Source organism: Chanodichthys erythropterus, chromosome 4 (genome assembly GCF_024489055.1).
Source record: "Chanodichthys erythropterus isolate Z2021 chromosome 4, ASM2448905v1, whole genome shotgun sequence".
NCBI classification, from domain to species: Eukaryota; Metazoa; Chordata; class Actinopteri; order Cypriniformes; family Xenocyprididae; genus Chanodichthys; species Chanodichthys erythropterus.
The window spans coordinates 8,487,602-8,512,952 of NC_090224.1; the positions used below are offsets into that span (position 1 = coordinate 8,487,602).

The 25,351-nt window shown below is 37.2% G+C and overlaps 5 protein-coding genes and 1 non-coding gene across 8 annotated transcripts in view; 1 reads left to right on the top strand and 5 right to left on the bottom strand.

Annotated features, from left to right (window-relative positions):
* fmn1 (formin 1) overlaps nucleotides 1-1,235 on the top strand; it is a 38,789-nt gene extending 37,554 nt beyond the window's left edge. For both annotated transcript variants that reach the window (XM_067383948.1, XM_067383949.1), the window contains 4 exons: nucleotides 367-418; nucleotides 564-713; nucleotides 874-955; nucleotides 1,124-1,235. In XM_067383948.1, the coding sequence (XP_067240049.1) occupies nucleotides 367-418; nucleotides 564-713; nucleotides 874-955; nucleotides 1,124-1,168 (329 nt within the window). In that variant the 3' untranslated portion in view covers nucleotides 1,169-1,235. The remainder of the gene's footprint in view (nucleotides 1-366; nucleotides 419-563; nucleotides 714-873; nucleotides 956-1,123) is intronic.
* A 2,095-nt stretch (nucleotides 1,236-3,330) lies between these two features.
* On the bottom strand, nucleotides 3,331-5,522 carry grem1a (gremlin 1a, DAN family BMP antagonist). Its single transcript, XM_067383950.1, has 3 exons — nucleotides 5,410-5,522; nucleotides 4,519-5,072; nucleotides 3,331-3,467 (listed from the first exon to the last, which is right to left on the bottom strand). The coding sequence occupies exon 2, from the start codon at nucleotides 5,069-5,071 to the stop codon at nucleotides 4,538-4,540; it is 534 nt and encodes a 177-aa protein (XP_067240051.1). The 5' UTR covers nucleotide 5,072; nucleotides 5,410-5,522; the 3' UTR covers nucleotides 3,331-3,467; nucleotides 4,519-4,537.
* A 213-nt stretch (nucleotides 5,523-5,735) lies between these two features.
* On the bottom strand, nucleotides 5,736-8,059 carry scg5 (secretogranin V). The gene is made up of 6 exons (XM_067383047.1): nucleotides 7,945-8,059; nucleotides 7,374-7,608; nucleotides 7,085-7,234; nucleotides 6,790-6,902; nucleotides 6,226-6,279; nucleotides 5,736-6,060 (listed from the first exon to the last, which is right to left on the bottom strand). The coding sequence occupies exons 2-6, from the start codon at nucleotides 7,594-7,596 to the stop codon at nucleotides 5,944-5,946; spliced, it is 657 nt and encodes a 218-aa protein (XP_067239148.1). The 5' UTR covers nucleotides 7,597-7,608; nucleotides 7,945-8,059; the 3' UTR covers nucleotides 5,736-5,943.
* A 2,622-nt stretch (nucleotides 8,060-10,681) lies between these two features.
* actc1a (actin alpha cardiac muscle 1a) lies at nucleotides 10,682-14,508 on the bottom strand. The gene is made up of 9 exons (XM_067383951.1): nucleotides 14,415-14,508; nucleotides 13,474-13,625; nucleotides 13,221-13,349; nucleotides 12,969-13,079; nucleotides 11,906-11,990; nucleotides 11,622-11,783; nucleotides 11,325-11,516; nucleotides 11,030-11,211; nucleotides 10,682-10,936 (listed from the first exon to the last, which is right to left on the bottom strand). The coding sequence occupies exons 2-9, from the start codon at nucleotides 13,600-13,602 to the stop codon at nucleotides 10,793-10,795; spliced, it is 1,134 nt and encodes a 377-aa protein (XP_067240052.1). The 5' UTR covers nucleotides 13,603-13,625; nucleotides 14,415-14,508; the 3' UTR covers nucleotides 10,682-10,792.
* Nucleotides 14,509-19,492: 4,984 nt separating this feature from the next.
* Nucleotides 19,493-25,321, bottom strand: rrm2 (ribonucleotide reductase regulatory subunit M2). Of its 2 annotated transcripts, XM_067383049.1 has the most exons (11): nucleotides 24,947-25,321; nucleotides 23,851-23,950; nucleotides 23,588-23,656; nucleotides 22,609-22,755; nucleotides 22,330-22,446; nucleotides 22,110-22,243; nucleotides 21,775-21,869; nucleotides 21,557-21,690; nucleotides 21,350-21,454; nucleotides 21,115-21,228; nucleotides 19,493-20,914 (listed from the first exon to the last, which is right to left on the bottom strand). In XM_067383049.1, exons 2-11 carry the CDS (start codon nucleotides 23,941-23,943, stop codon nucleotides 20,762-20,764), a joined length of 1,161 nt encoding a protein of 386 aa, XP_067239150.1. In that variant the 5' UTR covers nucleotides 23,944-23,950; nucleotides 24,947-25,321; the 3' UTR covers nucleotides 19,493-20,761. The 2 variants fall into 2 exon arrangements, with proteins under 2 accessions (XP_067239150.1, XP_067239149.1); XM_067383048.1 differs by lacking the exon at nucleotides 24,947-25,321 and having other exon boundaries at nucleotides 19,495-20,914; nucleotides 23,851-24,210.
* Nucleotides 21,941-22,076, bottom strand: LOC137019556 (small nucleolar RNA SNORD94). Its single transcript, XR_010895098.1, has one exon. It is a non-coding gene; the product is annotated as a small nucleolar RNA SNORD94 (small nucleolar RNA).
* Nucleotides 25,322-25,351: the final 30 nt, after the last annotated feature.

Consider the following 25,351-nt stretch of genomic DNA (forward strand, 5'->3'; position numbering starts at 1 on the left):
AGCTAGCGTTCTTTGTTTCCGGGCATGCTTTATAGGTTCCGGTTCGTGACGTCACCCGCCTCTGACGTCGCGTTCTCTCATTGGTTAGATACAATAGTGCTTCACGAACACAAAAATGCAGAGGATTCCCATCACGTCACTGACGTAGCGTCTCGTTCCCTTACTCAGGGAACAAGGGTTACACTCGTAACCCAAGACGTTTTCATGACTAAATGGGAATTTTAGCTAAGATCCTGAAGTAATAGAAGAGATATTTGCTCTCAGTGTTGAAACCATTTGCAGGAGTCTTTATGAAAATGAAAAATATGATACTGATTATGAAACAATCTAAATGCAAATGTTGATACACATCTTTTCATTTAACAGCACAAAAAGAGCTAATTGCTGTGGAACACCAAGTGATATCGGCACATAAAAGGTACAGGCACATCACACTTATTACAAAAAATGCTATTTTTATAAACATTTTTGACATTCAGTTACAGTAATTTACAATTATGGTCATCCTGAAAAGCCTGGTTCCTTATTGTCTCCAACTTTGCTTCATGTCTTTCCTTTCGCAGCTTCTCTTACCTAGTGGAGTACTTTGGGCTGAAGTCACGTTCCGGGGAGCAGGACACTGTGCCAGGCCATGTTTTCACACTTTGGTTTGAATTTTGCAATGACTTCAAGATTAGATGGAAGAGAGAGAACAAGGTCATATCCAAACAGAGGTGAGAAGTTACTAGCATCTTGAGCATTTAGCATCAACCAAGTTTAGGGTAATTTTGTCACTGACTGTTGTTGTTTTGAGTTTCATGCATTAAAACTTGCTGGAATTGAAACATTACTGGTAAGAAAAATGCATTCAATCTGCATTCTTTTTGACTTCAGAATCAAAGAGGCCCAACAATCTGTGCGCAACATGACAGCAGAGAAAAAGATTGAGACCAGAAGGGCCAATGCAAATGGACTGGTAAGCATCTGCCTTCATCTTTGATGAAGTGTGCGTGGTGGATAGATAAGCAAACACTAGTAGCTATTGTACTTTTATGAATCAGATTTTTAAAACCTTTCTGAATAATGCAAGCACAGCTAAATAACACTTCAAATTGACATGTTTCTGTTTATTTTTTTATGACAGAAAGAGAGACTGCGTCTGAAAGAAGCAAGTCTGACTACCAGCTAACCATCTCTGGCATTTACAAAGAGGACCATATATTATATATATAATATATATATATATATATATATATATATATATATATATATATATTCAAGACCCAGGCACTTGCATTGTTGGTATAGGGTCAAAATGAAGTTCACCTGCTTATGTGACACTACTTCTCCAGACTGCATGTGTTGCTGTACAGGATGACAGCCTGTCCATCATATTACTGGATCCTATGTGCAGCCCAACAACCAATCACTCACTTGCACATTTATGATCCAAAGATCCCTTTGATTATGGTTAAGATATGAATGAATGATTTTCAAAGTGAGAAACAATTAAGAAATGTTTATATTACAAGTTTACTCCATCTGCTATTCCAATTAAGCATTCAAACATGTTGAAAACAGCAATCTCAATATCCGACTTGGAAAAAGCAGTAACTTTATTTTGTATATTGAGTAACAAAATTGTGTAACTTTTTATTGTCATATTAAAACATTACAGAATATTACAAAACATAAAAATAATGTACATGTAAAATAATATCCTTATCGGTTTTATTTTGAACAACATCACCCATTTTTACTGATGACAGCCATCTTGCTTCATCACATCTCATTGCCGTTTAATCACAGTAATCGTGTTCCTTTTGCAATAAACGCATCACTGTCAAATGTTTTCATTGTTATAAAAACAATTATTTCCATCCATTTAACTTGTTTTCTGTCATTATTATTTAATAGAGTTTCGCCTAGATGTTCTTCATCAGTCATGAAATTCAAAGTGATCAAGAAAGTTGTAACTTTGGCACCTCATTCATTTCACTTTACAGTGTTGTATTACAGTATTTCTGAATTGCTAAAACACTTTTTTTGAATGTTTCTCTCGCTTTCTCAAAACCTTAAACACAAATCACCAAACTTAAGCTATACTGTCAAAATCTTTGACTTGTCTTACTATATCAAACAATTGCTTCAGAACTATGTTATCTTTACCCAAAACCAAACACTGTTTTCAAATAACACACACATCCAGCTAATGCATAAACACTACACAGCAGTCATTACACACTACAGAGATAAATGCAAAACACTGCACTCAGGGCAGAGCAAGGAAAAAAAGTTTTTATTATCAAGTACTTGCACGCATAAAATGTAGTCACAAACTAAATATGCAACAGATCGATAGTAAGCAATGTCTTGAAATCATTCTGCCTCAGCATCATGCCTCTGGGCATGGTCAGGCCACAGGACCTCATCAACGTCACAGGCAATCCTGTCCCTTGATAAACAACGGGGAAAGAATCCTTTAGCATGCCGAATCCAACCTTGAATTGCTTCCACTCCAATGTTGTCACATGCTGCATCCATTGACTGAAGGAGATTTTCCTGTGCATAAGGATTTCTGTCATAGACCTTCCACCTCCATGCAAAAAAAAATTATTCAATGGGATTAAGGAAGGGCGAGTATGGTGGGAGGCACACATTTATAAAACGTGGGTTATTTTCAACCCACTCATGAATTCTAGGACCACGGTGAAAGTTCACATTGTCCCAGATTACCACATACATGGGATGCTCTGCCTGCTCATCACCTCTCCGTTCACGTCTCAGTAGTGCTTCCTGTAGAGCATCCAGAAATGTTAGAAGATGGGCAGTGTTATAAGGCCCTAATGTCACATGGCGGTGAATAACCCCGTAGCTGCTGATGGCAGCACATATGGTCACGTTGCCACCACGCTGCCCTGGCAACTCTACAATGGCACGTTGACCAATAATGTTGCGGCCTCTCCTTCTCCTCTTGGTGAGATTGAAGCCAGCTTCATCCAGAAGATGCACTCATGAGGCCTCTCCATGGAATCCAGTTGAAACATTCTCTATAGAAATTAACGAAAATTAATTTTGAAGTAACGTAAATGACATAGCATTCCAGGCTTCATGCCTCTGTATACATGTGCTACATTACATTCAACACAGTAAGGATGTACAGTAACTCAATAGTGCTGTATAATCGCTGGACATGATTACTTACTTGTACATATTGATATCGTAGCTCTTTTACCCTTTCAGAATTTCTCTCAAATGGTACTCTGTAGGCTTGTTTGAGACTTATCAGGTTGCGTTTCAGGACACGGTCAATTGTGGAGAGACTCACACTGTTGATTCCTTCAAAATTCACGTTGTCTTCCTCAACTCGCTGTTGTATTTCACGCAGACGAATGAGATTATTTTGAAGGACCATATTGACAATAATGGTCTCCTGCTGTTGTGAGAACATACCTCTCCTTCCACCGGCATGTGGCAGTCTTTCAGTTCTATCAAATAAAACCTCTTGTTAGAATTGTACAGACAGGCCTAATGCATTGAAATGTCACCAAATATGTACAATCTCCTCCTCCTCCTCCTCCATCTCTTCCTCCTCCTCCATCTCTTCCTCCTCCTCCTCCTCCGTCTCTTCCTCCTCCTCCTCCTCCACCTCCTCCGTCTCTTCCTCCTCCTCCTCCTCCTCCTCCTCCGTCTCTTCCTCCTCCTCCTCCTCCTCCTCCTCCTCCTCCTCCTCCTCCATCTCTTCCTCCTCCTCCTCCGTCTCCTCCTCCTCTGTCTCTTCCTCTTCCACTTCCACTTCCACTTGCTCCTTCTCTCCTGCCCTTCATTGTGAAAATCACACATGCCATTTGGATTTGACATGGCTTTATATCCTGATTACTGATTAGGTGCAACACATTACTGATTTGAAATAGGTGTGTTCAATTTTGAGTGCTTGTGTGTTACCGATGACAACAGTGTGTTGCTCGTGTTTCACTTTCGGGGGCTGTGTTGTGCCATTCTGAGTTAAGTGCACCACAATGCTACATGTGCTTTGTGAATGACAATGTGTTTACAGTTTTGCACAAAGAGTGATTCCGATTTGCTTGTTGTGTCTAACCACATGATAAGTGTTTAAAGTTCTGCAAACTGTGTGATTCAATCAATAAAGTGGTTTGTACACTTGCAACTTTGGTTTTGAAAATGGATTTTAGTGTTTTAGCAATTGTGAAATACTGTAAGACCAGAACAAAACACATTGGAATGTTGTTACAAAATTACCTATTTACACCCAAATGTATCTACATTGATCCACACAGTGGAAAATAATATAAGCATATTTTTAATATGTCACTCTTTTTTATAGTATTATAACTTATGCAACTTGTTTTATAGTACATTTAATTGCATCAGTTGTATTTCTTCACGATATAAAAGCCACATTTGAACGATGCAGGAAACAAAGCGATAATGCTCCTACATTGTTAAGCTATAGGAGTGCATTTAAGCTTGACTTTCAGACAAAACACACACACACACACACACACACAAGTTGCCTACAACAATGACGCCAGCAAGTTTAATCCAAGTCGACAGAAGTACAGCGGCACTGTTTCACGCGGCGCACGCGCTTCTTCTTGGTGCTGGGGATCTGCCCGGGACAAATGAGCGTGTAAGTGACAGTCGTGAAACTCTTCGGCTTACACACAGAGCACGACTGAAACGCACTGTCCTCCTGATAAACGTGTCGAGGTATGTAGAATGAGTTGCACTGTCCGTAACAGAAACGATTGATGATGGTGCGCGGCTGGCACCCGTCCTCGTAAATCATCAGTTTCAGCGGCTGCGTTTTACACCAATCGAGTTTGAGATAACGGCGCTCCGTTACGTGTAAAGCCTCCTGGCTGGAGTCCAGCACCTCGTCCCCGACTGAAGGCGGTCCCATTCCCCCAGAACTGGCCTGCGGTGTCTGCGGTGACTGTTCCGACTGGTTTGGGCTGTATTTATTTGGGTGAGGAATGGCGCCTTGAAATCCCCCGGTTCCCCTGATCCTCGCCGGATTGCAAAGCAGCCACAAGACCACGATAGTGACAGCTAATGCTTCTTTAGTCATTCTTTAAAATGAAGCAAATGTAACGTTAAATTTAAAATATAGTAAATTATATTTATTTATATATATATATATATATATATATATATATATATATATATATATATATATATATATATATATATATAGTTTGCTATTTTAAGGTTTTTAATAAAAATATACAGTATTATTTTACATAATTTTATAAAATATTTAACATCAATATAAAATTAACAGCTAGAAAATGTTATATATGTTACATATACGTTATAGTTATCATTTATTTAATACAAATTTTAACATTTTATCTCAATTCCCTACATAATTTTTAAAGCCATTATCCAGTAGATATGCACACTTACCTCAGATTAATGATGGTTCAAACTTCTTCACATGGACTTCAGCTGTTCACAAAGGTCTTTGTATACCATAACAAACTACAATTCAAAATAGGTTGAACCAAAAGATCCAAAACTGAAGAGTCAGAGTCAAAATAAAGTATGGAGCTCTGTTCTGAGCACTGACATTTAAGAGAATGGGGCAGTCCACGCCTCCTCAGCCTAAGATCATTCACAGCACTTGGGGATGGTCTAGTGCTTTAAGAGAGTAAGTTCCTTCACGACGAAGCTATTTCGGATGCATATTTGTAATTTAGATGAATCACGAAGGTAAAAACACATACCACAGATTATCTGCACATGAACATATACATCATTTTTATTTGATTAGGTGGTATTACAACAAAAGTTGTGCCAAGAGAATAATCTTTCATGTTACAATTTGCACCCTTGCTCTATAATAATATGATTCATTTGAATATCACACATAATTTAATTCTTACTTTACTGTGAAACCGCAAAGTCATTTTCATACAAATTTTATGAACAACATAATGTTCAGGTCTTGATATTGCTTGTAGGAGTTTCAACTTCATCTTCCTCAGGGAAATGAGGCACAGATTTCTTGGCCACCACGTTATCCAGCCTCTGTCCCAACAGATATGGATTGGCACTCTGAAACACAGTCAGTGACAGATCCTGTGACTTTTTACTGACAATACGAGACATGTATGTAATGTTGGTATATCTTATAATTCATGTGTTCATCTATTAAGAAAAATGCAACCAAAAAATACAAATAAAAATAATGGTTTAGTTATATTCATATGTATAGCGTACCCTTTTTCTTCTTTTTGGCCCACCCTTCAGCTTTTCATACAACAGTCCTTTATTCTGAAAGAAAAAAAAGATATTTAGTGCAGTCTGTTACAGACCAGTTTTTACATATCTGTACATTATACACTCTCTGTACATTAACTGCTACAACACACTGGTGACATTTTGGCGAATTGGTGGCAAAGTCGTAAATTCGTACAATTTCATATGTAGCTTACCTTTTTTTCTAAAATTAAATCAGACAATTTCATACAAAGTCACCACCTATTAAAATAAAACTAGCCTAAACCTACACTAACATTTTTATAGAGGTAATTTAAGGTCCTTCTACACTTTTTTATATTATATTATTATTTTGCATTAAATTACAGTTATTATGTAGTTAACTTAACGTAGAGGAGTACATACGTATGTAAGTACAGAAAGATACTTGACAGAATCGTCAATTAAATAATAATTTAGAAACTAAAGTAAGAGCACTGCACTTTAAATGAATCATTCATTTCATTTAAATGAAAAATCAGAAGTCTACTCCAGCCTGTTTGAAGGTGTAAAGTGTGAACTTACCCACTTCGCTAGCGCAGGGTAGTCATGCTCAGGGTCAAAGAGATGCTGATGTTTCTGGAATTCTCGACTGAACTCCGCAGTGTCTGGAGAGTTCTCTAAACATCCATCAGCAGCTGTAAAGACATGATCACATTTTAATTCTCCCCAATCTCAAACCTTTCATAGAATTTTGAGTTGTTTATTTGCCTCAGAAAAGAATGAATTATTCTTGGTAATTATATATGTGATTGATAATCTAAATGAATGGTGGAACCACTGCATATTTCTGTATTTGGTTGCATTTGGATCTGCATACCAGTCTTTCCAAGGGGGCAAGGATTGGGAGGGTCGGGGTAACCATGGTCCTCGCTGAAGTCTTTAGGAACACTGTCCCCAGTTAACTCTGCAACAATGTTAGGGATGTTCCCATACGGCCCGAGATGTTGGAGTCCCTCATGGGCACCACCTATTGGACAAAGTGTAAAATTACAGATAAAGGTAACCGCGTAATGAGTATTATGCAAAGGATAACCCTTTAAACTCAGTGGCCAGTTCTTTTATTCCCTGTATAATCATTTACATCTTGTATATAAAGAAACTCTTACCTTGGATGCTGAGCGGACCCACTATGTTGGTGGCCTGGTGTGCGGGATATTCGACCCTTGGCCGCGCGATTCCCAGCTGCTCCATCACACCATGAAGCAGGCGCTGGATATCCGCCTCCGACACCTGATCCACCGTGCGTGGACTGCGGCCAGAAACGACGGCAATCGAGCTTATGATGACACTCAGAAGAACCGTGTGTGTCATTTTCGGAGCCGAACCCATTGTTGACGTTCACTACACCGACAATAAACAAACATTTTTGCTGCGATGTATGCTAAAACGTCAGATGTAAACAAAATATATACATTTTTTTATTATTTTATATTCACCGACCATATAATGTGTAAATTGGGTTATAAATTTGATGTTATGATCTATAATTTAGCTATTATTGAGCTCAAAGAAAACGCACATCCCTGAATGTAACTACGTCACAAGTAAACAGGCTTGATAAAAACATAGGCCGTTATTATATACTCGCACATTAAGAAAAATACTCGTTGAAAAGCTAAACATTCAACGAAATGTACACAGAATAAAAAGTTTACCGAATACAAAGGGATAACTTACCATGTAATCTGGATTGAGAGAGAGTGTGTCGGGTTCAACACAGATGCCGTCCTCGTCCTCGTCCTCCTCCTCCTAGCTTCATTTCCTCTGTTGCCAAGCAGCCGAATCGTCTCACCTCTACAAATGATCATTGGTTTACGTAGTGACGAGCACATATCCGTTAAAACATGCTGCTGTATGTTAGTGGAAACGGTAGGCCCATAAGGGAACAAACCTCATATTCTCCTTATAATTATTATTATATATATTGAGTATTGTCTTTAATAATGTCACTTGGCTACATGCTATGTGAGGTGTGTCGTGTCGTCACTTTAATCGAATTATAATAATAATAGATTAACGTTTACAATGCAAATAGCCCATAGCCTACAATGCAAAGAATAATAGCCAACAGCTATGGTTCAATAATTCATTGATTTCCTTGGTAGTCTATTCTTGCAAACAGACATTAATTAGGTTATATTACAATATTTATGGAATATATAATTATATCTTATTTAATTCAATATTTATATGTAGCTACTACCCACTAATGTGTGACACATACTGTGTTCACTTGTTTACTTACATAAATATGATGGTATTGACATTATACAACCATTTCCTTAACAGTTGGGACATTTTGTAAAATGCGATAAAATCATGAATCTGTGATTTGTTCATTCTCTTTAACAGTTATTTAACTGACAAAAGTTCAAAGAAAAGATTTCGTTTTCAGTGACCAATTTATTTGTATTTTGTAAAAACAATCAAATTTTGATTTTGATGAATGCAACACACTGGAAAGTTGGGACAGATGCATGTTTACAACTGTGTCACATCACCTTTCCTTTTAATTACACTTTTTGGGAGTTGGGGATACTAATTGTTGCAGTTTTGCAAGTGGAGCCTAGATGGCTTGCTTCACAGGAAAGATGTCATCTTGATGGCAGCATTTGTTTCTGTACAATCCCAATATATGCCTCCATGTCAATGGTATCTTCACACATATGGAAGTCACCCATGGCATTTGCAGATGCACCCCTATACCATGACAGATGTTTGCTTTTGCACTGGTTGCTGATGAAAGTCTGGATGGTCCGTTTCGTCATGGGACTGAGAACTCAATGTCCGTTTTTCCCAAAAACAAACTGACTCGTATGATCAAAGCACACATTTCTACTGTCTTTTTGACCATTTCTGCATATAATTGATGTATAGTTTTCTCCTTGCATAACAGAGAATCAAGTTGCATTTCTTGAGGCAGCGGCAGTCTGTGTTAAGTGACAACGGTTTTCCAAAGTACTTCCGAGCCCATGTGGCTATATTTACAGTTTTTCTCAGTCGCTTTGGTACATTTCTCAGATCAGAATTGAAATTCTCAAAACTACCTGTTCAATTCTCACATCATTGTGTCACTTGTGCACATCAAAAAAGCAGTTTCTCATTTCTTTGAACAAGTTGCAAATGCTTTGGTAAATCCATGCAAATGATTATGTACAATTCTCTGTTGTTTCCTACATTATCAGTTGCTTATGTCATGTTGATCAAAATGTATTATATTGGGTCTCTGTTGAATAGTCTCACCCCCCACAACATTTAGGCACGAGCTCATAGCATAAGTCTTTACATGCAAAATGGTTGAACAAGTTATCATAATATGTTAAGCATATTTCTATACTTTCTATATTTCCATTAGACTTTTTTCTAAATCTGTCCTGAATTGGTAAATTGCTCCCAGGTGAATCTTGACGACATGACATGACTCAATAACGACATGACTCAATGACTCAATGACATGTTCTGTCAATAAAATACAGTACAAACAGTAAGAGAGTAAATTTGAATCTTTTCCATTCTCTTGCAATTACACTCACACATACACTAAGATGTAACTTATAATTGACAATAATTGTCATCAAAACTTTAGCCATAGTTTCCATCAGAACGTCCCTCCAGAGTAAACGGTTATATTGAGAACATGACTAAACAATTTGACTGTCTTATCCGTACACAATGACACAAGGACTTGTCATTCTGATGGCACTGACATGTTCATTGACACAGATATTTACTTTTGAGAGATGAACTAAGGATTTTGAGTAAGAGAGTGGCTTTTGCAGGTTATCCATGGTGTTTTGCTATTTGTACAAATTGTTTTGAGAAATGCACTTACTGTTTTGCAAATTGTGAGTTTGATTCGAGAAATGTACCAAAGCGACTGAGAAAAACTGTAATACAGTAGCATAATGGTTTCTCATAAAGTGCTAGCTGAGGGGTCGAAGGTCATGCACATTCAACAGAGGTTTCCTTTGGTTTCCTTTTTCCCTACATGGACTGATATTTCTTCTAGAATCCTTGAATCTTTTCACAATATTGTATGGTAGATAGTGTAAGACCTAAACACTTTGCAATGTTGCATTGAAAAATTAGATTTTTGAATTGTTTGACATTTCTCTCATGAAATTTGGCACAAAGTGGTGAGACGCTGAGGCTGAGACGCTCCTTTTATATCCAAATAACACGTGCATGAGTTTTGGGAGGCGTTCTCTCGAAATGAGCTGTGAAGGAGGGGGGTTGTTCTTATGCATGCGCTCATTTCAAAAACTCACTAACAGTCTTTGGTTTCTCAGTCGACGAAAAGATCCTCTTTAGCACCTTTAATAAACTAAAAGCTTTTGTTGAGTAAACATATGTGACTAATTGAATATTTGATGAAGAAAATGCAGCTAAGACAAAACACAAAGATGACCAAAAATACTGTTACACTTCACAACTTTTATTACAACAGTACATGTATATACAGCACAAGGCACAGTACAAATGCATACGGAGGGTTAGTTGGATTGACTTGAGTGGGACCGGAGGATTAGAAGCACTTTCTATGGACGATGGAGGGACCTGCCTCATCATACTCCTGCTTGCTGATCCACATCTGCTGGAAGGTGGACAGGGAAGCCAGGATGGAACCGCCAATCCAGACGGAGTACTTACGTTCAGGGGGAGCGATGATCTAGAGGACCAACACAAGAACATGAATGTAGCTAAACTGTGAAACTGGAGCTATAAAACAAGCAAGAGCTCATTTAGTCAGTTAAAAGTTTACCTTGATCTTCATTGTGCTGGGGGCCAGAGCAGTGATCTCCTTCTGCATACGGTCCGCAATACCAGGGTACATGGTGGTACCGCCAGAAAGGACATTGTTGGCATACAGATCCTTGCGGATGTCAATGTCGCACTTCATAATGCTGTTGTAGGCGGTTTCATGGATGCCAGCAGACTCCATACCTGTGAAGTGCAATGTCACAAACTATGTTAGCGATATTTGCGTATTTCAGAAGGGAGCATGAACATGATATGAACAGCAACATGCACTGATGCAAGGCCCAACTTAAACATACCAATGAAAGAGGGCTGGAAGAGGGTCTCGGGGCAGCGGAAACGCTCATTTCCAATGGTGATGACCTGGCCGTCAGGCAACTCATAGGACTTTTCCAAAGAGGAGGAAGAGGCAGCAGTGGCCATCTCATTCTCAAAGTCCAGAGCGACGTAGCACAGCTTCTCCTTAATATCACGCACAATCTCACGCTCAGCTATGGAAGAGAAAAGAGAGAAAATATATTGGGAAAAGACAATGAAAACGTTTATTTTGCGATAATGGCAATACATGACTACATTATTCTTCATAGGGCACCCACCAGTCGTAACGAAAGAGTAACCACGCTCTGTCAGGATCTTCATCAGGTAGTCAGTAAGGTCGCGACCGGCCAGATCCAGACGCATGATGGCGTGAGGTAGAGCATAGCCCTCATAGATGGGGACGTTGTGGGTCACACCATCACCAGAGTCCAGCACGATACCTGTAACATGATGCATTGGCATATCAAGTATTTCATTGACATGTCAAGAATGTATTGCTTTCTATTACAGATTTATATAGGAATTAATGCCACTTGCTTCTAGTGATTTGATTGACACTGACCAGTGGTACGACCAGAGGCGTACAGGGAGAGCACAGCCTGAATGGCAACATACATGGCAGGGACGTTGAAGGTCTCAAACATGATCTGAAAAGAGAGAAAAATACAGCCAGGGTTATTATCGTTAACTAAACTACAATTATAAGAAACATTTTCAAAACTAGAAATAAAATAAACATTAAATGATAGATGGTAAATGCTGGGCTGTTGATCCACATCACATAGTGTTTACAGGGCCTTCAATAAAATTCAAATACACAATTTTAGGTTGAATTCACTTTAAGTATCAAATTTGAGGTCATAAAAGATGAATAATTATCTTCTTTACTAGAAAATTGGGGGGGGGGGGAATGCCAGTAAGTAAGTCAGTGCTATAATCATTAACCAAAAGTATTGAAAATCGTTTTCATTCATTGAAATATAGCATACTGAAATAAATTACCATTGAAATAAAATATAAATATTAGATGACCTTAAAATTTGATCAATTAAATAGATGAATAATACTATAATAGTATTTAAATAATACAAAAACAATACTAGCAGGCTAGCTAGCTAGCTAGCTAGATGATGATGATAGATAGATAGATAGATAGATAGATAGATAGATAGATAGATAGATAGATAGATAGATAGATAGATAGATAGATAGATAGATAGATAGATAGATAGATAGATAGATAGATAGATAGATAGATAGATAGATAGATAGATAGATAGATAGATAGATAGATAGATAGATAGATAGATAGATGTAAAACCCAAGGCTCAGGAGGCCACAAGGGGATGCTAGAGCGTCCGTGAAAACGTTCAGAGAAATATAGAAAAAATAAATAAATAAGATTTATATAATTTCACATTAATAAAGTTGTAGGCTACTGTTGCAGTTTTTTTACAGTATAAATGTGTTTTTTGAAAATATTTTTTATGCTTTAAAAAATTTGAAAGCTATTATATGCTTCCACAACATATGGGTCCCTCACGAGGGGACATTCATATTTGAGTCCAGGGCAAAAAAAAAACAAAAAAAATAGGAAAAGTTTGTAAACCCCTGCATTAGCTTACCTGTGTCATCTTTTCCCTGTTGGCTTTAGGGTTGAGGGGGGCCTCAGTGAGCAGAGTGGGGTGCTCCTCAGGGGCCACACGCAGCTCGTTGTAGAAGGTGTGGTGCCAGATCTGAAAACATTAAAATGCATTAAAATGAATGGATAAAAGCATGGAGTTGAATACCTTGGTGACTGATCTAATAGGAGGAAAAATCCTAATGTTTGATTAATGGATTAAAAAAAAAAAATCTGAATTTTGTAATAATTCTACCTTCTCCATGTCATCCCAGTTGGTGATGATGCCGTGCTCGATGGGGTATTTCAGAGTGAGGATACCCCTCTTGCTCTGAGCCTCATCTCCCACATAGCTGTCTTTCTGACCCATACCGACCATCACACCCTGAGGTAAACAAGTCATGGGTCAGATATATAATTTGTTTGTATAATATATTGCATACATTTTCTAGCATGCAATATGATGCATGGCTGGAACAAGGAATTTACTACATGCATTGGAGGCCCACCTGGTGACGGGGTCTGCCAACAATTGAGGGAAAGACAGCACGGGGAGCATCATCACCGGCGAATCCAGCCTTGACCAAACCAGAACCATTGTCGCACACAAGCGCGGTAGTCTCATCGTCATCACACATGATTGGTCTTTTTTAGAATGGTCCTATAGGAGAAAAAAAACATGTTAGGAGAATGTATTAATTGTACAAAAAAGTTAAAATAATAAAGTTAAAAATAACTATTAAATAACCTTTCATTTACATTTAAAACTGGTCAAGACAGAAAATGCAGCATCGGGTAAGGTCAATAAAAGGCCAAAAGCAGCACAGCAGAGCCCTTTTAAACTATTTTAGGCGTCAGCTCTTGTCATTCTGAACAGAAGCTCCTGACCGAGTGTCCTATCTGTGGCTATTTCGCAGTTGTCTGATGACAAATGACAGAGCAGGACCTAAGGGTCGCCTCCTCAGCTATCTAGAACCTGTAGGAGATCCACTGGCAACATGAGTCACGTCGCTACATCTGTTGCTGACTTCCTTTATTAGAGCATTTTTAAGTGACCCTTATGAGGTCTAGATCTAGACATGGATTTCAATCCACTGAATCCTTCAGTCAATCAAATACAACTAGTTAGCAATGCTTCATCCTGCTATCCTTCATTACTACCAGTGTTATATCTTTATGCCCAACCATCCTTTTCATACATTTCTCTAGCTACAGCTACAGATACTTATCACAGAAGATGAACAATTATCAGGAAAAGTAGTTTCTGCTATAGATGTAAAAACAGCCAATTATCCACCATCTGCATCATGAATTCCAGAGATTTATGTTCCTTCCCATGTAGGAGATGTAGTGTTGGGTTATTCCTTCTCAAATCTCTTTCTCTTTCTCTCTCTCTCTCTGTCTGTATTCCCTGAAGTAGTCCATAGAGATAAAGATAGCAAGCACTCACCAAGTTGTAGCACAAGACTGGGGTTTCCACTGGGATGAAGGGCATGGGAGAAGGATGCCCCTTAAATATGCTAGTGGTTGGGGGGGTTGGGGTTCAGGGGCGGGATCAGGAGTTCACACAACACCAAATAAGAGATGCTAGAAAATGGCCCACAGCCAGTATATCCTGTACTTCATGGTCTCCAGCAATACCAAAATGGACAGATGTTTCTTAAGAGGTGACAGATCCTCTTTGGTAGCAAAATTAGGAGTGGAAAACGGTTTGTTATTTTTTCAGAGCCAAATGGAAGGCCAAAAGAAGCCAATTACTATTCTTTCATTGTTCTCCATCTCTTTTAATATATTATTTAATGTTTTATGTCATGTTCTGTTATTATGTGTGACAAAAAACATTAAATACTTCTTGATCACTGAATGTTACATTGTTTTCTATGAATGTGGCTAAAAAATGTTACGCTAACTGTTTCATGATGCCATTCTTCTAAAGATGCACGATAAGTACCATAGCTAGGTTATCGGACCATATTAGAGATTTTTTTTATTTTATCATATGGGCAGAGCAGATATTAGATATTTAATTGTACATGTTAATTTCTCTTATTTTTACATTTAGATTACTTTTGCTGTCATCTAATACTTTTTAAAAGTAACGTTTAAAAATGTTGAATAATTTAACACTGATAAATTAAACTTTAGCAAATATCAAAATTCATTTTTCATACTGTACATACTGTTTCATACTGTATAATGTAATGGTGAAATCAGTGTTGCTATTGTTTATTAAAACTAAAAAAAATTGTTTTCCTTAATTGAAATACAGCTGAAATAAAATAAAATATAATTATTAGTTGAAAAACTAAACGTAGACATAAACAAAAATTGGAAATGTTGCCTTGGCAACAGACTGAAATAAAATAAGGTCAAGTTGAAGAACTAAAATTACTTGAAAACTTGAAAAAAAAAAAAAAAGTTAAATAGAATTATTAAAAAATATATTATAAAAATTATTAATAAAAATAATATATAATATATAATAAAAATTACAAAAGCACATAAAAAATTACTAAATGAGAACTATAAAATAAAATCTAATTCAATAAATACTAATAGTTTTATTATTATTTTTAATTTATTTAGACAAAATAGTATAGAATTTTAATATTAACCATTTATTGGTAAATAATAATCGTATCCACCAGAATTATAATATAATTTAGGCAAAAGGAGACAATAGCACATGCAAAATAGTCAGTTTGTATGTTGTCACATACACTTTAAAAAATGCTGGGTTAAAAACAACCCAAGTTGGGTTGAAAATGGACAAAGCCGGCGATTGGGTTGTTTTAACCCAGCGGGTGGGTTAAATGTTTGCCCAACCTGCTGGGTAGTTTTATTTAAACTATTGTTTTACAATTACTTTATGGCTGGCTTAAAACAAACCCAAAATAAGTTGGAAATTAAAAATCAGACACATAATTACTAGAGGCAACAATAATAATCAAAAGGTGAACATTTATTAATAAGCAATTTAATAAATGTTTATTGTTTAACTATTATTCGTTAAACTTAATAATAAATGTTAATTTCTAAAATATTTTGGGTTCATTTTAAACAAGCAATAGTCATTTTTAAACAATAGTTGATTTAAATAAAACTAGCCAGAAGTTTGGGCAAACATTTAACTCAACCACTGGGTTAGTCCATTTTCAACCCAACTTGGGTTGTTTTTAACCCAGCATTTTGTGTACACCAAACAAATATACTTATAGGAATGTCAGGAAATCATGACCTTTGACACGGAACAATACACCAATATATGTGTAAGGTCAGTGATGACATACATTGTCAAAAAAAATGATCTGTCTTCTCAGGCATTTGAAAGTTCAGAACACAGGGGATGTAACACTAGATGCATGGGGTCACATCTAGGAGCCAGACCTGAGTAACACCACCTTTGTCAAATGGCCTGGACCCTGGTATGCGATCGGGCCCATAACATGCCAGACAGCTGAGAGGTGTGGGGGTGTTAGGAAGGACCTGTGTCCTTTCTCTCCAACTGCTGTTCTCTGATTGGCCCAGCTCTGTCCTTTTAGGGTCATGGTGAGTGACAGGTGCTCCTGGCGACACATCAGTGCTGCTCCTCAGTGCTGCTTGCTTGGCTCCAACTCCTTATTTGTCACCTTCTCCCCCGTTATCTCTTTCACTCGACACTGTGAGAAAACAGAGAATGTTTCCTCTGTATATTCCTCCATTTGTGAAATACCGTAGTTTGACTCTACGCGTATACTTTGGGTTAAAACATGCATATTACAAATTCATTTTATTTCATCATTTGACTTTAAAATTGACATTCCCTCCTGTTTTGGCATGTAGGTGTTATCTTGTGTTGTTTCAGGCTTGGTGAACAGAAGATAATGTTCTATTTGTGATCCTCAAAGCTCAAGCCTGACTGAAAAAGACTGTGATATCAGCGTGATAGTATTTTCTAACCTTTCGTTATCAGATTTCTAGGGTTTCTTATAGACTCTTCGGCTTGCTGTGCCAAAGTTGGATTATGTGTGAGCATTTTTGAGCATTATAAAGTTCAAGCCTCTCTGTTAGATGTGCTATTATTAGCTGTTTTTGTTTTTCACTATAGCTTGATAGATATCTACAGATCACAATGCATTCGGATTCCCTTAAACCCTCACGTACTGTGACCGATACTAGCATCTTATTATAGCTCTGATGATGCTGTTTAGCAAAATGAGATCATTGCTAATGGCTTCTTTGAAATTATAATCCAGCTTAGAATCTTTTCTAGTGAAAAGTGTGCACCCATGATGTTCAGGAAAGATAAATGAAGGAATTTGGGTGATCCTATCGGGCTATTAAAGTACAGTAACAGTTGTAATTCTACCATGGCAATATTTACTGGGTTGTGATCTATGAGCGTCAGTTAAGAAGCGCTGCGGTGTGGGAGGCCCAGTGGTCAAACAAAGCAGGCAACCAACACAAGCACTTTGACAGGGTCCTGTCTCCTTAAAAGGGCATGGAGGGGACACAGGATTTGCCTGTTTCAGACAGCTGCGCTTACCAGTAGACCACCACTTGGAGTGTGGCAACTGTTGGGCCCAAATGCTTTTTAACATTCATTACTCTGGGAACAAAGGTTTGTTGATCAACCTGTTTGTGACATGACCCTGCTGAGCCATACCAGAGAGTGATGTGGGTCATATGCTGGGCTGCTGATCCACATCACATAGTGTTTACAGGGCCTTCAATAAAAGTCATATATCCGAAATACACAATTTTAGGTTCAATTCACTTTAAGTATCAAATGTGAGGTCATAAAAGATGAGTAATTATCTTCTTTACTAGAAAATTGGGGGGGAATGCCAGTAAGTAAGTCAGTGCTATAATCATTAACCAAAAGTATTGAAAATCGTTTTAATTCATTGAAATATAGCATACTGAAATAAATTACCATTGAAATAAAATATAAATATTAGATGACCTTAAAATTAGATCAATTAAATAGATGAATAATACTATAATAGTATTTAAATAATACAAAAACAATACTAGCAGGCTAGCTAGCTAGCTAGCTGATGATAGATAGATAGATAGATAGATAGATAGATAGATAGATAGATAGATAGATAGATAGATAGATAGATAGATAGATAGATAGATAGATAGATAGATAGATAGATAGATAGATAGATAGATAGATAGATAGATAGAACTTAGATAGAACTATTTATATCCTATTAACCACAGCTTTTTACTACCTTTTGTGACACTGTTTCAGTGATATAATGTCTGCTAACAAGATCTACTGTGTGTCAATGTGTCGGCTAAAGCAGGTATTAACTCTTCAGAATGATGGACCGCTGACAGGCATGCTAATGATAAAAACCCATATAAATGATCCACGGTAATATACATGTCCTAGAGTCAAAACACTGTTCATATTCAGACACTCTTACTGACGCAGACAGGAAGACTCACATGTTCATGACCATCCATTACAGTGTTTTCACAGCAGTTGCAGCAGCACAGATCAACTGACAAGTCAGTGACAGTTGTGCTACACTCCAAAATAGAAATGTGAATTGAGGAAAGATATAACACTTGTTTTAGTATGTGCAAAAGAAAACTGATATTAGCATATGTAAATAAACATAAAGGATTAATTGGGCTATATTAAAGCAGGCCAGACAATGTTAATGCTTTGTTCTTCGTGTTTAAGTTCCTACATCTTAAAGTTCATGCTGTCCCATGCAGAAACGTTTCGAAACGTTCTGAAAGCACTTAGAGGAGAGCGGTCGGTCACCAGCTCATACCAGGAGTGCCCCAGATAATGACTACTATAAATATATAGAGTGCTTTAGAAGTTTCCATGTCAGCAATGTTGTTCATTACAGGTGTGCATGGAGAAAACCATGTAATCCACGTAGTGTATTAAAACATTAAGTCTTGATTAACCTTGAGAAGTTTAAAATATGAAATTGAAAAACTGCAGTGTGAATTTAATATTGATCATTCAAGTAGTTACTGTCTTAATGTATTGATCAGAATTCCAAGATCAGTTCTGAACTGTAGCACTCTTTGAAAATCAACCTTCAGTGAAAACTCATTTTGATTCGTCATACCTCAAAATGAAAAACAGAGTGACATTTTGAAAGACTAGTTGAAGTCAGTAAGCCTTTTCCAGTTTGGGCAGATGCTATAAAGCTTTACAGCAGCTGAAAGATTTTATTAAGCCTGTGTAGGAGACAGCGGCAGCCATGATGGGAAAAGTTGCCAAATGTTATACACTTTTAGAAGAGATGTTTTGGATTTAAAGGTACAATATAAAAGATTTTTGGATTAAAATATCCAAAAACCACTAGAATAGTATTATATATTTTGTTGACTTGTGTACTTAAATTATCACAAATGTTTCCAAGAATGTTTAAATCCAGAGAAATAAGCAATTTTAACCAGGACATGGACCATGTCCGTGCATCACCTATCAATGACATCATACCCACGTTAGCCTTGGTTTTATTTTATAGAAATCATGGTGTTTTATTAGACAGGAGAGCGAATGTTTGGATGGATACATTCATCGACAGAAAACTAATCATGTTATATAGCTCAACACAGTAAGTCGTTTAAATTCTCATTTTCTTGATTTACAGCAAGTACCATGTTACCCTATATCGATCTGGCTTTATGTAGTGTGCAACAAGCATCTCATAGCAGCCACTGAGCAAACACAGAGTAGCACTATAACAACTTTCAACACACAAATGGATATAATATGATACAACAGCGCTGCTTTACCCCACAAATGCTTGACCGGAAGAAGCAGAAGCGGTGACTGCGGCATAATAAAGGTTCCACTGCTCTAAAGACGTGTTTCTCATTAGCAATCGCACCACAGCGGCCTCATTTCTGTTCGCACAGCACTTGGCCCTGCTTCATAATACAGAAACGTTAATAATCTCATCCATGAACATTTCTGCCCGAGCCCTATCCTGATTCTTTTCCACCGGCTGTAATGTGAAGACAACACCTCCCATGCTTTCTTGAAATCAAGTCATCAAGCTACACCTTTGTTTTAAATAAGTGACCTCTAGCAGCAAATTTACAAATTGTGCCTTTAAGGAAATTGATCAGCACTATACATGCACCAACATGGTTATTTTATTGTTTAATACTGTTGAAGATAATTTCACATCTTACAAATGATACTAAGTTAACCCATTTCAGCATTAAATCACTTCACTAATTGCTTTAAGTCACATCACTAATATTTGCAGTAGACAGATGCTGTTGTCACATTAAATTTGAGATTTGGGACCAAAACTCAGTTGTAGACAGAAATGTCTAAGGGTCATTAACAAAGGTTCCAAAAAATTATTTCTATTAAAGACATCATTTACAAAAGTTCTTAGTCTTCATTTGTACCAACCTGATATTCTAAAAGGTACATTTTAATCCTAATCCATTTAAAGGTACTAAAAATGAACTAACTAAATAGGTTTTATAAAATAGTGCTGACATGAATTTTAAAATGGAAATAATGCACTTAAACAATATGCAAATCATGTCATTGACCCCTAATCCTAGTCTCTGCCACACCCTACAGGAAAAGCAATGAGTAGAAATGCAGCAAGTAGATCTGTCCTTTTTATTATTATTTAAAACAACAAAAATAAAAAGCAATTTCAGTATCGTATCATATCATTAAAACTAATGTTCAAGGAAAAAAATAATAATAATGTAAACACTGTAGAGTAAGTGAGGTTGAATCTCTTTAGAGTCCAAAGGGTCCATAGCTTACAATTGTCCATTCAGGGCACTAAGATTGAGTCTTTAAAAATCAGCATCCAGTCTGAAAGTGTTATCTGTAGTTCCAGACATGACTCCCATCCGTTGGTACTCGCCAACTCGCTTCTCAAAGAAGTTGGTCTTGCCCTCCAAGGAAATGTTCTCCATGAAGTCAAAAGGGTTTTCTACTTTATAGACCTAGAAAGAAATTTAGGTTAATGACAAATACCATCTGTTAAACTGAAGGCACAGAACAAGTTTGATTTGTAGTCGGATATTAGCCAACAACAAGGCTACACTACCACCATTAGCAAAGATGCTAAACTAGCACAATTCAATTCATCATGTCAGTTTACAAGTCAAATAAAATTGGCTATACTGAAGTTAAATAAACCTACCTTGTCGAATCCCAACTCCAGCAGTAGCCTGTCAGCCACAAACTCAATGTATTGTTTCATTAGGTCACAGTTCATGCCAATAAGCTTTACTGGCAGAGCATCAGTCAGGAACTCCTAGGAAGTTAAAAGACAAATCCGATTCAAATCTAATTTCATTCAATGCAGTTTAAAAGTGTGTTAACATACAACTGGTTGAAATCCTGAAAGGGATTTGGTGTTGTGCAAGCACACAAACCTGTTCAATCTCAACTGCATTCATGATGATTTTCTTTACTGTAGCTTCTGATGGTTTGTTGAGCAAGTGCTTGAACATGAGGCAGGCGAAGTCGCAATGAAGACCCTGTGAGGAAAAGAACAAATGTTAAGATCAATTCTATTAACTATAACACTACACGTCTAAGTGCATCCATGCCCATGTTAGAAGACATCTCAAAATGGTTACCTCATCTCTGCTGATGAGTTCATTGGAGAAGGTGAGTCCAGGCATGAGTCCTCTCTTCTTTAGCCAGAAAATAGAAGCAAAAGACCCAGAAAAGAAGATTCCTTCCACTGCAGCAAAAGCCACCACTCTCTCCCCTAAACAAACAGACTTAAATTAGCTCAGGCCATAATTTAAAGTCATTTAGCAAATAACTGCAGTAGTACGTCAATACAACATACCGTATTGTGCATTTTTGTCACCAATCCAGTTAAGTGCCCAGTCAGCCTTCTTCTTTACACATGGCATCGTCTCAATAGCATTGAACAGAAATTCTCTACAGGAGCAAAAGAAACACTTCCTTTAGTTAAAATGTCAAGTTAGAAATTTGACAAGAACGTAATGTAGGGAGCTCAGTAAAGGCGATATTTTCGTGCTGACACCCTACAACCAATGGACCACATGTCCACTGATCTTGAGCAGTCAACACTCAGCTCCCATTATCAGCTGAGGTACGTACCCCTGCGCCACTCATCATTGCTCCCAAATAACGCCCACAACATGTTCAATAGCTCACCTCTCTTTGGGATCTTTGATGTAGGTATCGATCAACAGACTGTACATTTCAGAGTGGATGTTTTCCATTGCAATCTGGAAACCGTAGAAGCAACGGGCTTCGGTCACTTGGACTTCCTGAGTAAATCGCTCCACCTAAATTATCACAGAAGACATGCAATAAGAACAGTGACACTTTACAGAAGTTTGAAAATCTTGTGAAAGTTTGCTTCTGAACGCACCAAGTTCTCATTGACAATGCCGTCGCTTGCAGCAAAGAAAGCCAAAACGTGAGAGATGAAATATCTCTCGTCGTCTTTCAGGGAATCCCAGTGCTGAAGATCTTTGGACAGGTCAACCTTGGAAAAATAATATAAAATTGAAAAACACTGCAATCTAAAAATCAAGGCAAGCATACAAGCAGCTTTATCGTTGTATTTGACAACACAGTTTTAAGAACCATAATTATATGGAACAAACTTTCAATTCTTCTGGTGTATTAAATATTCTTTGAAGCTCACCTCCTCAGCAGTCCAGAAGGAGGCCTCTGCTTTCTTGTACATCTGCCAGATGTCATGGTACTGAATTGGGAAGATGACAAAGCGATGGGGGTTGTCCTTTAGAAGGGGCTCTTCCTCCAGATTTCCTTTCCTGGCTTTTGTCTGATCCTTAAAGTAAAAAAATAAAAAAATAAAAATATTATTTGCCGAGACAAACTATGGCAACTAAAATTTTATAGCCACTGCCTATTACATTGCATGTGAATGGGAAGAACGGTTAATAACTACGCAAAACATGACTTCGCAGCATTTAAATACATCAAAATATTTACCATTTTGACCAATATGCACGAAAAGCTAGTTTTGTCTGGGTTTGTTGCCTTAATAAACCTTTTCCATGCTAAAAAAAGTAGGAGTAAGACATTTCATAAAAAAAGCGTTACTTGTTACTACGACATTTAAAGTCCAACTAGCTTTCGTCGGACTTTAAATGTCGTACTATAAACTGGACCTACAACTTCCGGTCTAGTTTGCCGGTGAAACAAGGGTGTTCCAGTCAAGTTAACCGGATTTATAAAAAACCCCACACACGTAACTTAATATAAATATAGCTCGAAACGTGTAACTTGCAGAATATTAACATTTAATCGTAAGTCTTCACATACAATTCTGCGTCGTTTACGCTACATTAAACCAGCTCGATACTGACCCGCCAAATCAGCGTACAACCCGGCTTAAGATACACAATAACCCCCATTTTAAATTAACAGCACGCTGTGCAGTTAGATTGGTTTTTACCATAGAGCCATGTTCTTATCAAAGGACTGAAAAGTTTGGAAGGACCAGTCCAATTTGGCGCGCTCTGAATCCGCCAAATTTTATCTCCTTTAAAACATCGCTAGATAAATCAATCGTTTAAACTGGTATATATTTGACACTCATTGTTACTGGAAATCCTTTAGAAACGTGCAGTTGTGCAGTAAAAGTGAACGTAACTTACCTCTGAATCATCAAAGATTTTGCGCGCCGTTTTAGACGCCAGAATTCTAGTGGAGCTCAGACTAGGTGGCTGAGGACAAAACAAAAGCAAACATTTTACAACGTTATCTCAAGACTAACCGTCTAATATTTGACTTCTAATTAAACAACATAAGTGATATTTCTGTCATAGTATAAAGTACTGAGCAAGACTATACTTAAACATCTCAGTAACGTTACATGTCTTAGAAACACACGTATAAACACATAAAAGAATAAACTTACCGTGTTCTCTTTGTCCATCAAGGACATGTTATTCATTTTTGCAGAAACTGCGTTTTCATTCTTGGCCTTCAGTGGAGAGCGAGTTGACATCATTGTGAAGCTTAAAGCGTTAGGCAAAACAGAAAATGAGGTAAAAGGTTTAAAATGAAATAACTTCTAAAACAAAGTCGGATACAAATAAATTAAAAAGAAAAGTGTGAGCTTGAAGATCCAGAATCCAGCTGAAGCGAAGAAAATGAAATGAAGCCTAGACGCTAGAGATACCCTTTTATATTTGATTCTTGGCGCTCATTCTCAGCCAATAGGAAACGGGCAAACCTCACTGCTTTGTTTGGTCCTTTTAACTCTTTCATCAGATGGACCAATCAAAATGCTCCACGGTGTCACGTGAGAACTACGCCTCGCGGGAAATTCAAAGATGTTGGGGGATGAGAAGTGTTACACAAAACCGGATAATTATGCAGTTACGCAAACAGGTTTAAAAAGGCGCGAATATGAGGAAAAAATAATAAAATCGATCTAATATTTTGTACAAAACATTTCATTTGCAATACATTATATGCGAAATGCTTTATAATATATTGTGCGAAATGTTTGGTCAAGTTAACTGTCCACCAAAGAAAGTCTTACATTTACAGGATATAGAATTTCTGGATACACTTTATTATAAAGAGTTGATATAATTTATAATTCCAGTCGAACAGAATAAGTTCATATAAATTGACACGTAGTGCCATTTAAACCACTCAAGCCATAAAGACAGCAGCTGTCGATTACATACAGATGCAACATTAAACATTACACAATAAATGTTGTTTAAGGTAAAACAACATCCCAACTGCTGTATGGGGAGAAAAAATCGATCAGTGTGGAAAATATATTTCTCAGTGCATCTTTATATAACAAGCCAACAACAAAACCAAGCCTATTTTAAACAACAAAAACCTGCCAGGAAGCAATTTTGCGCGCCAGATTTCAGCAAACAATTCAAATACATAACGTCAACCCGTATTATTATGCCTAATACTTCAAAAAACTGAAATATTCATTTTTAATGATGACCATAAACTAGATATGTGATCTTTAAAATCACTACCTTCATAAATTCATCCCTTTGACGTGGCGTACACTAGTGTTTTGTTTATCTTCTTCTTTTTCTTGTTTCTCTTGTCCATAAGTTCAAATATCACGGTGGGCATAATTCATTCATATTAACTGTAGACTTTAGTGTCTAAAAAGAGAGATTATAAGTTTATGTATTTCAAGTGATTTTTAAACATTACACAACAAACAATCAGCTGTTCAGCCAGTAGCTCGCCACGGCCAAACCAAAAAAGACTTCCTCCTACGAGGTTTGTGATTAGATAAAAAAATCGGCATAACACAATGACCCAAATTGTGTTGAAAATGTATCTTACAATAGCGAAAATATTAAAATCCTTTGTTTTCTAAAAACAAACAACATTTTCAGGACGCGGGACAAGGAACAATAAAACGCCCA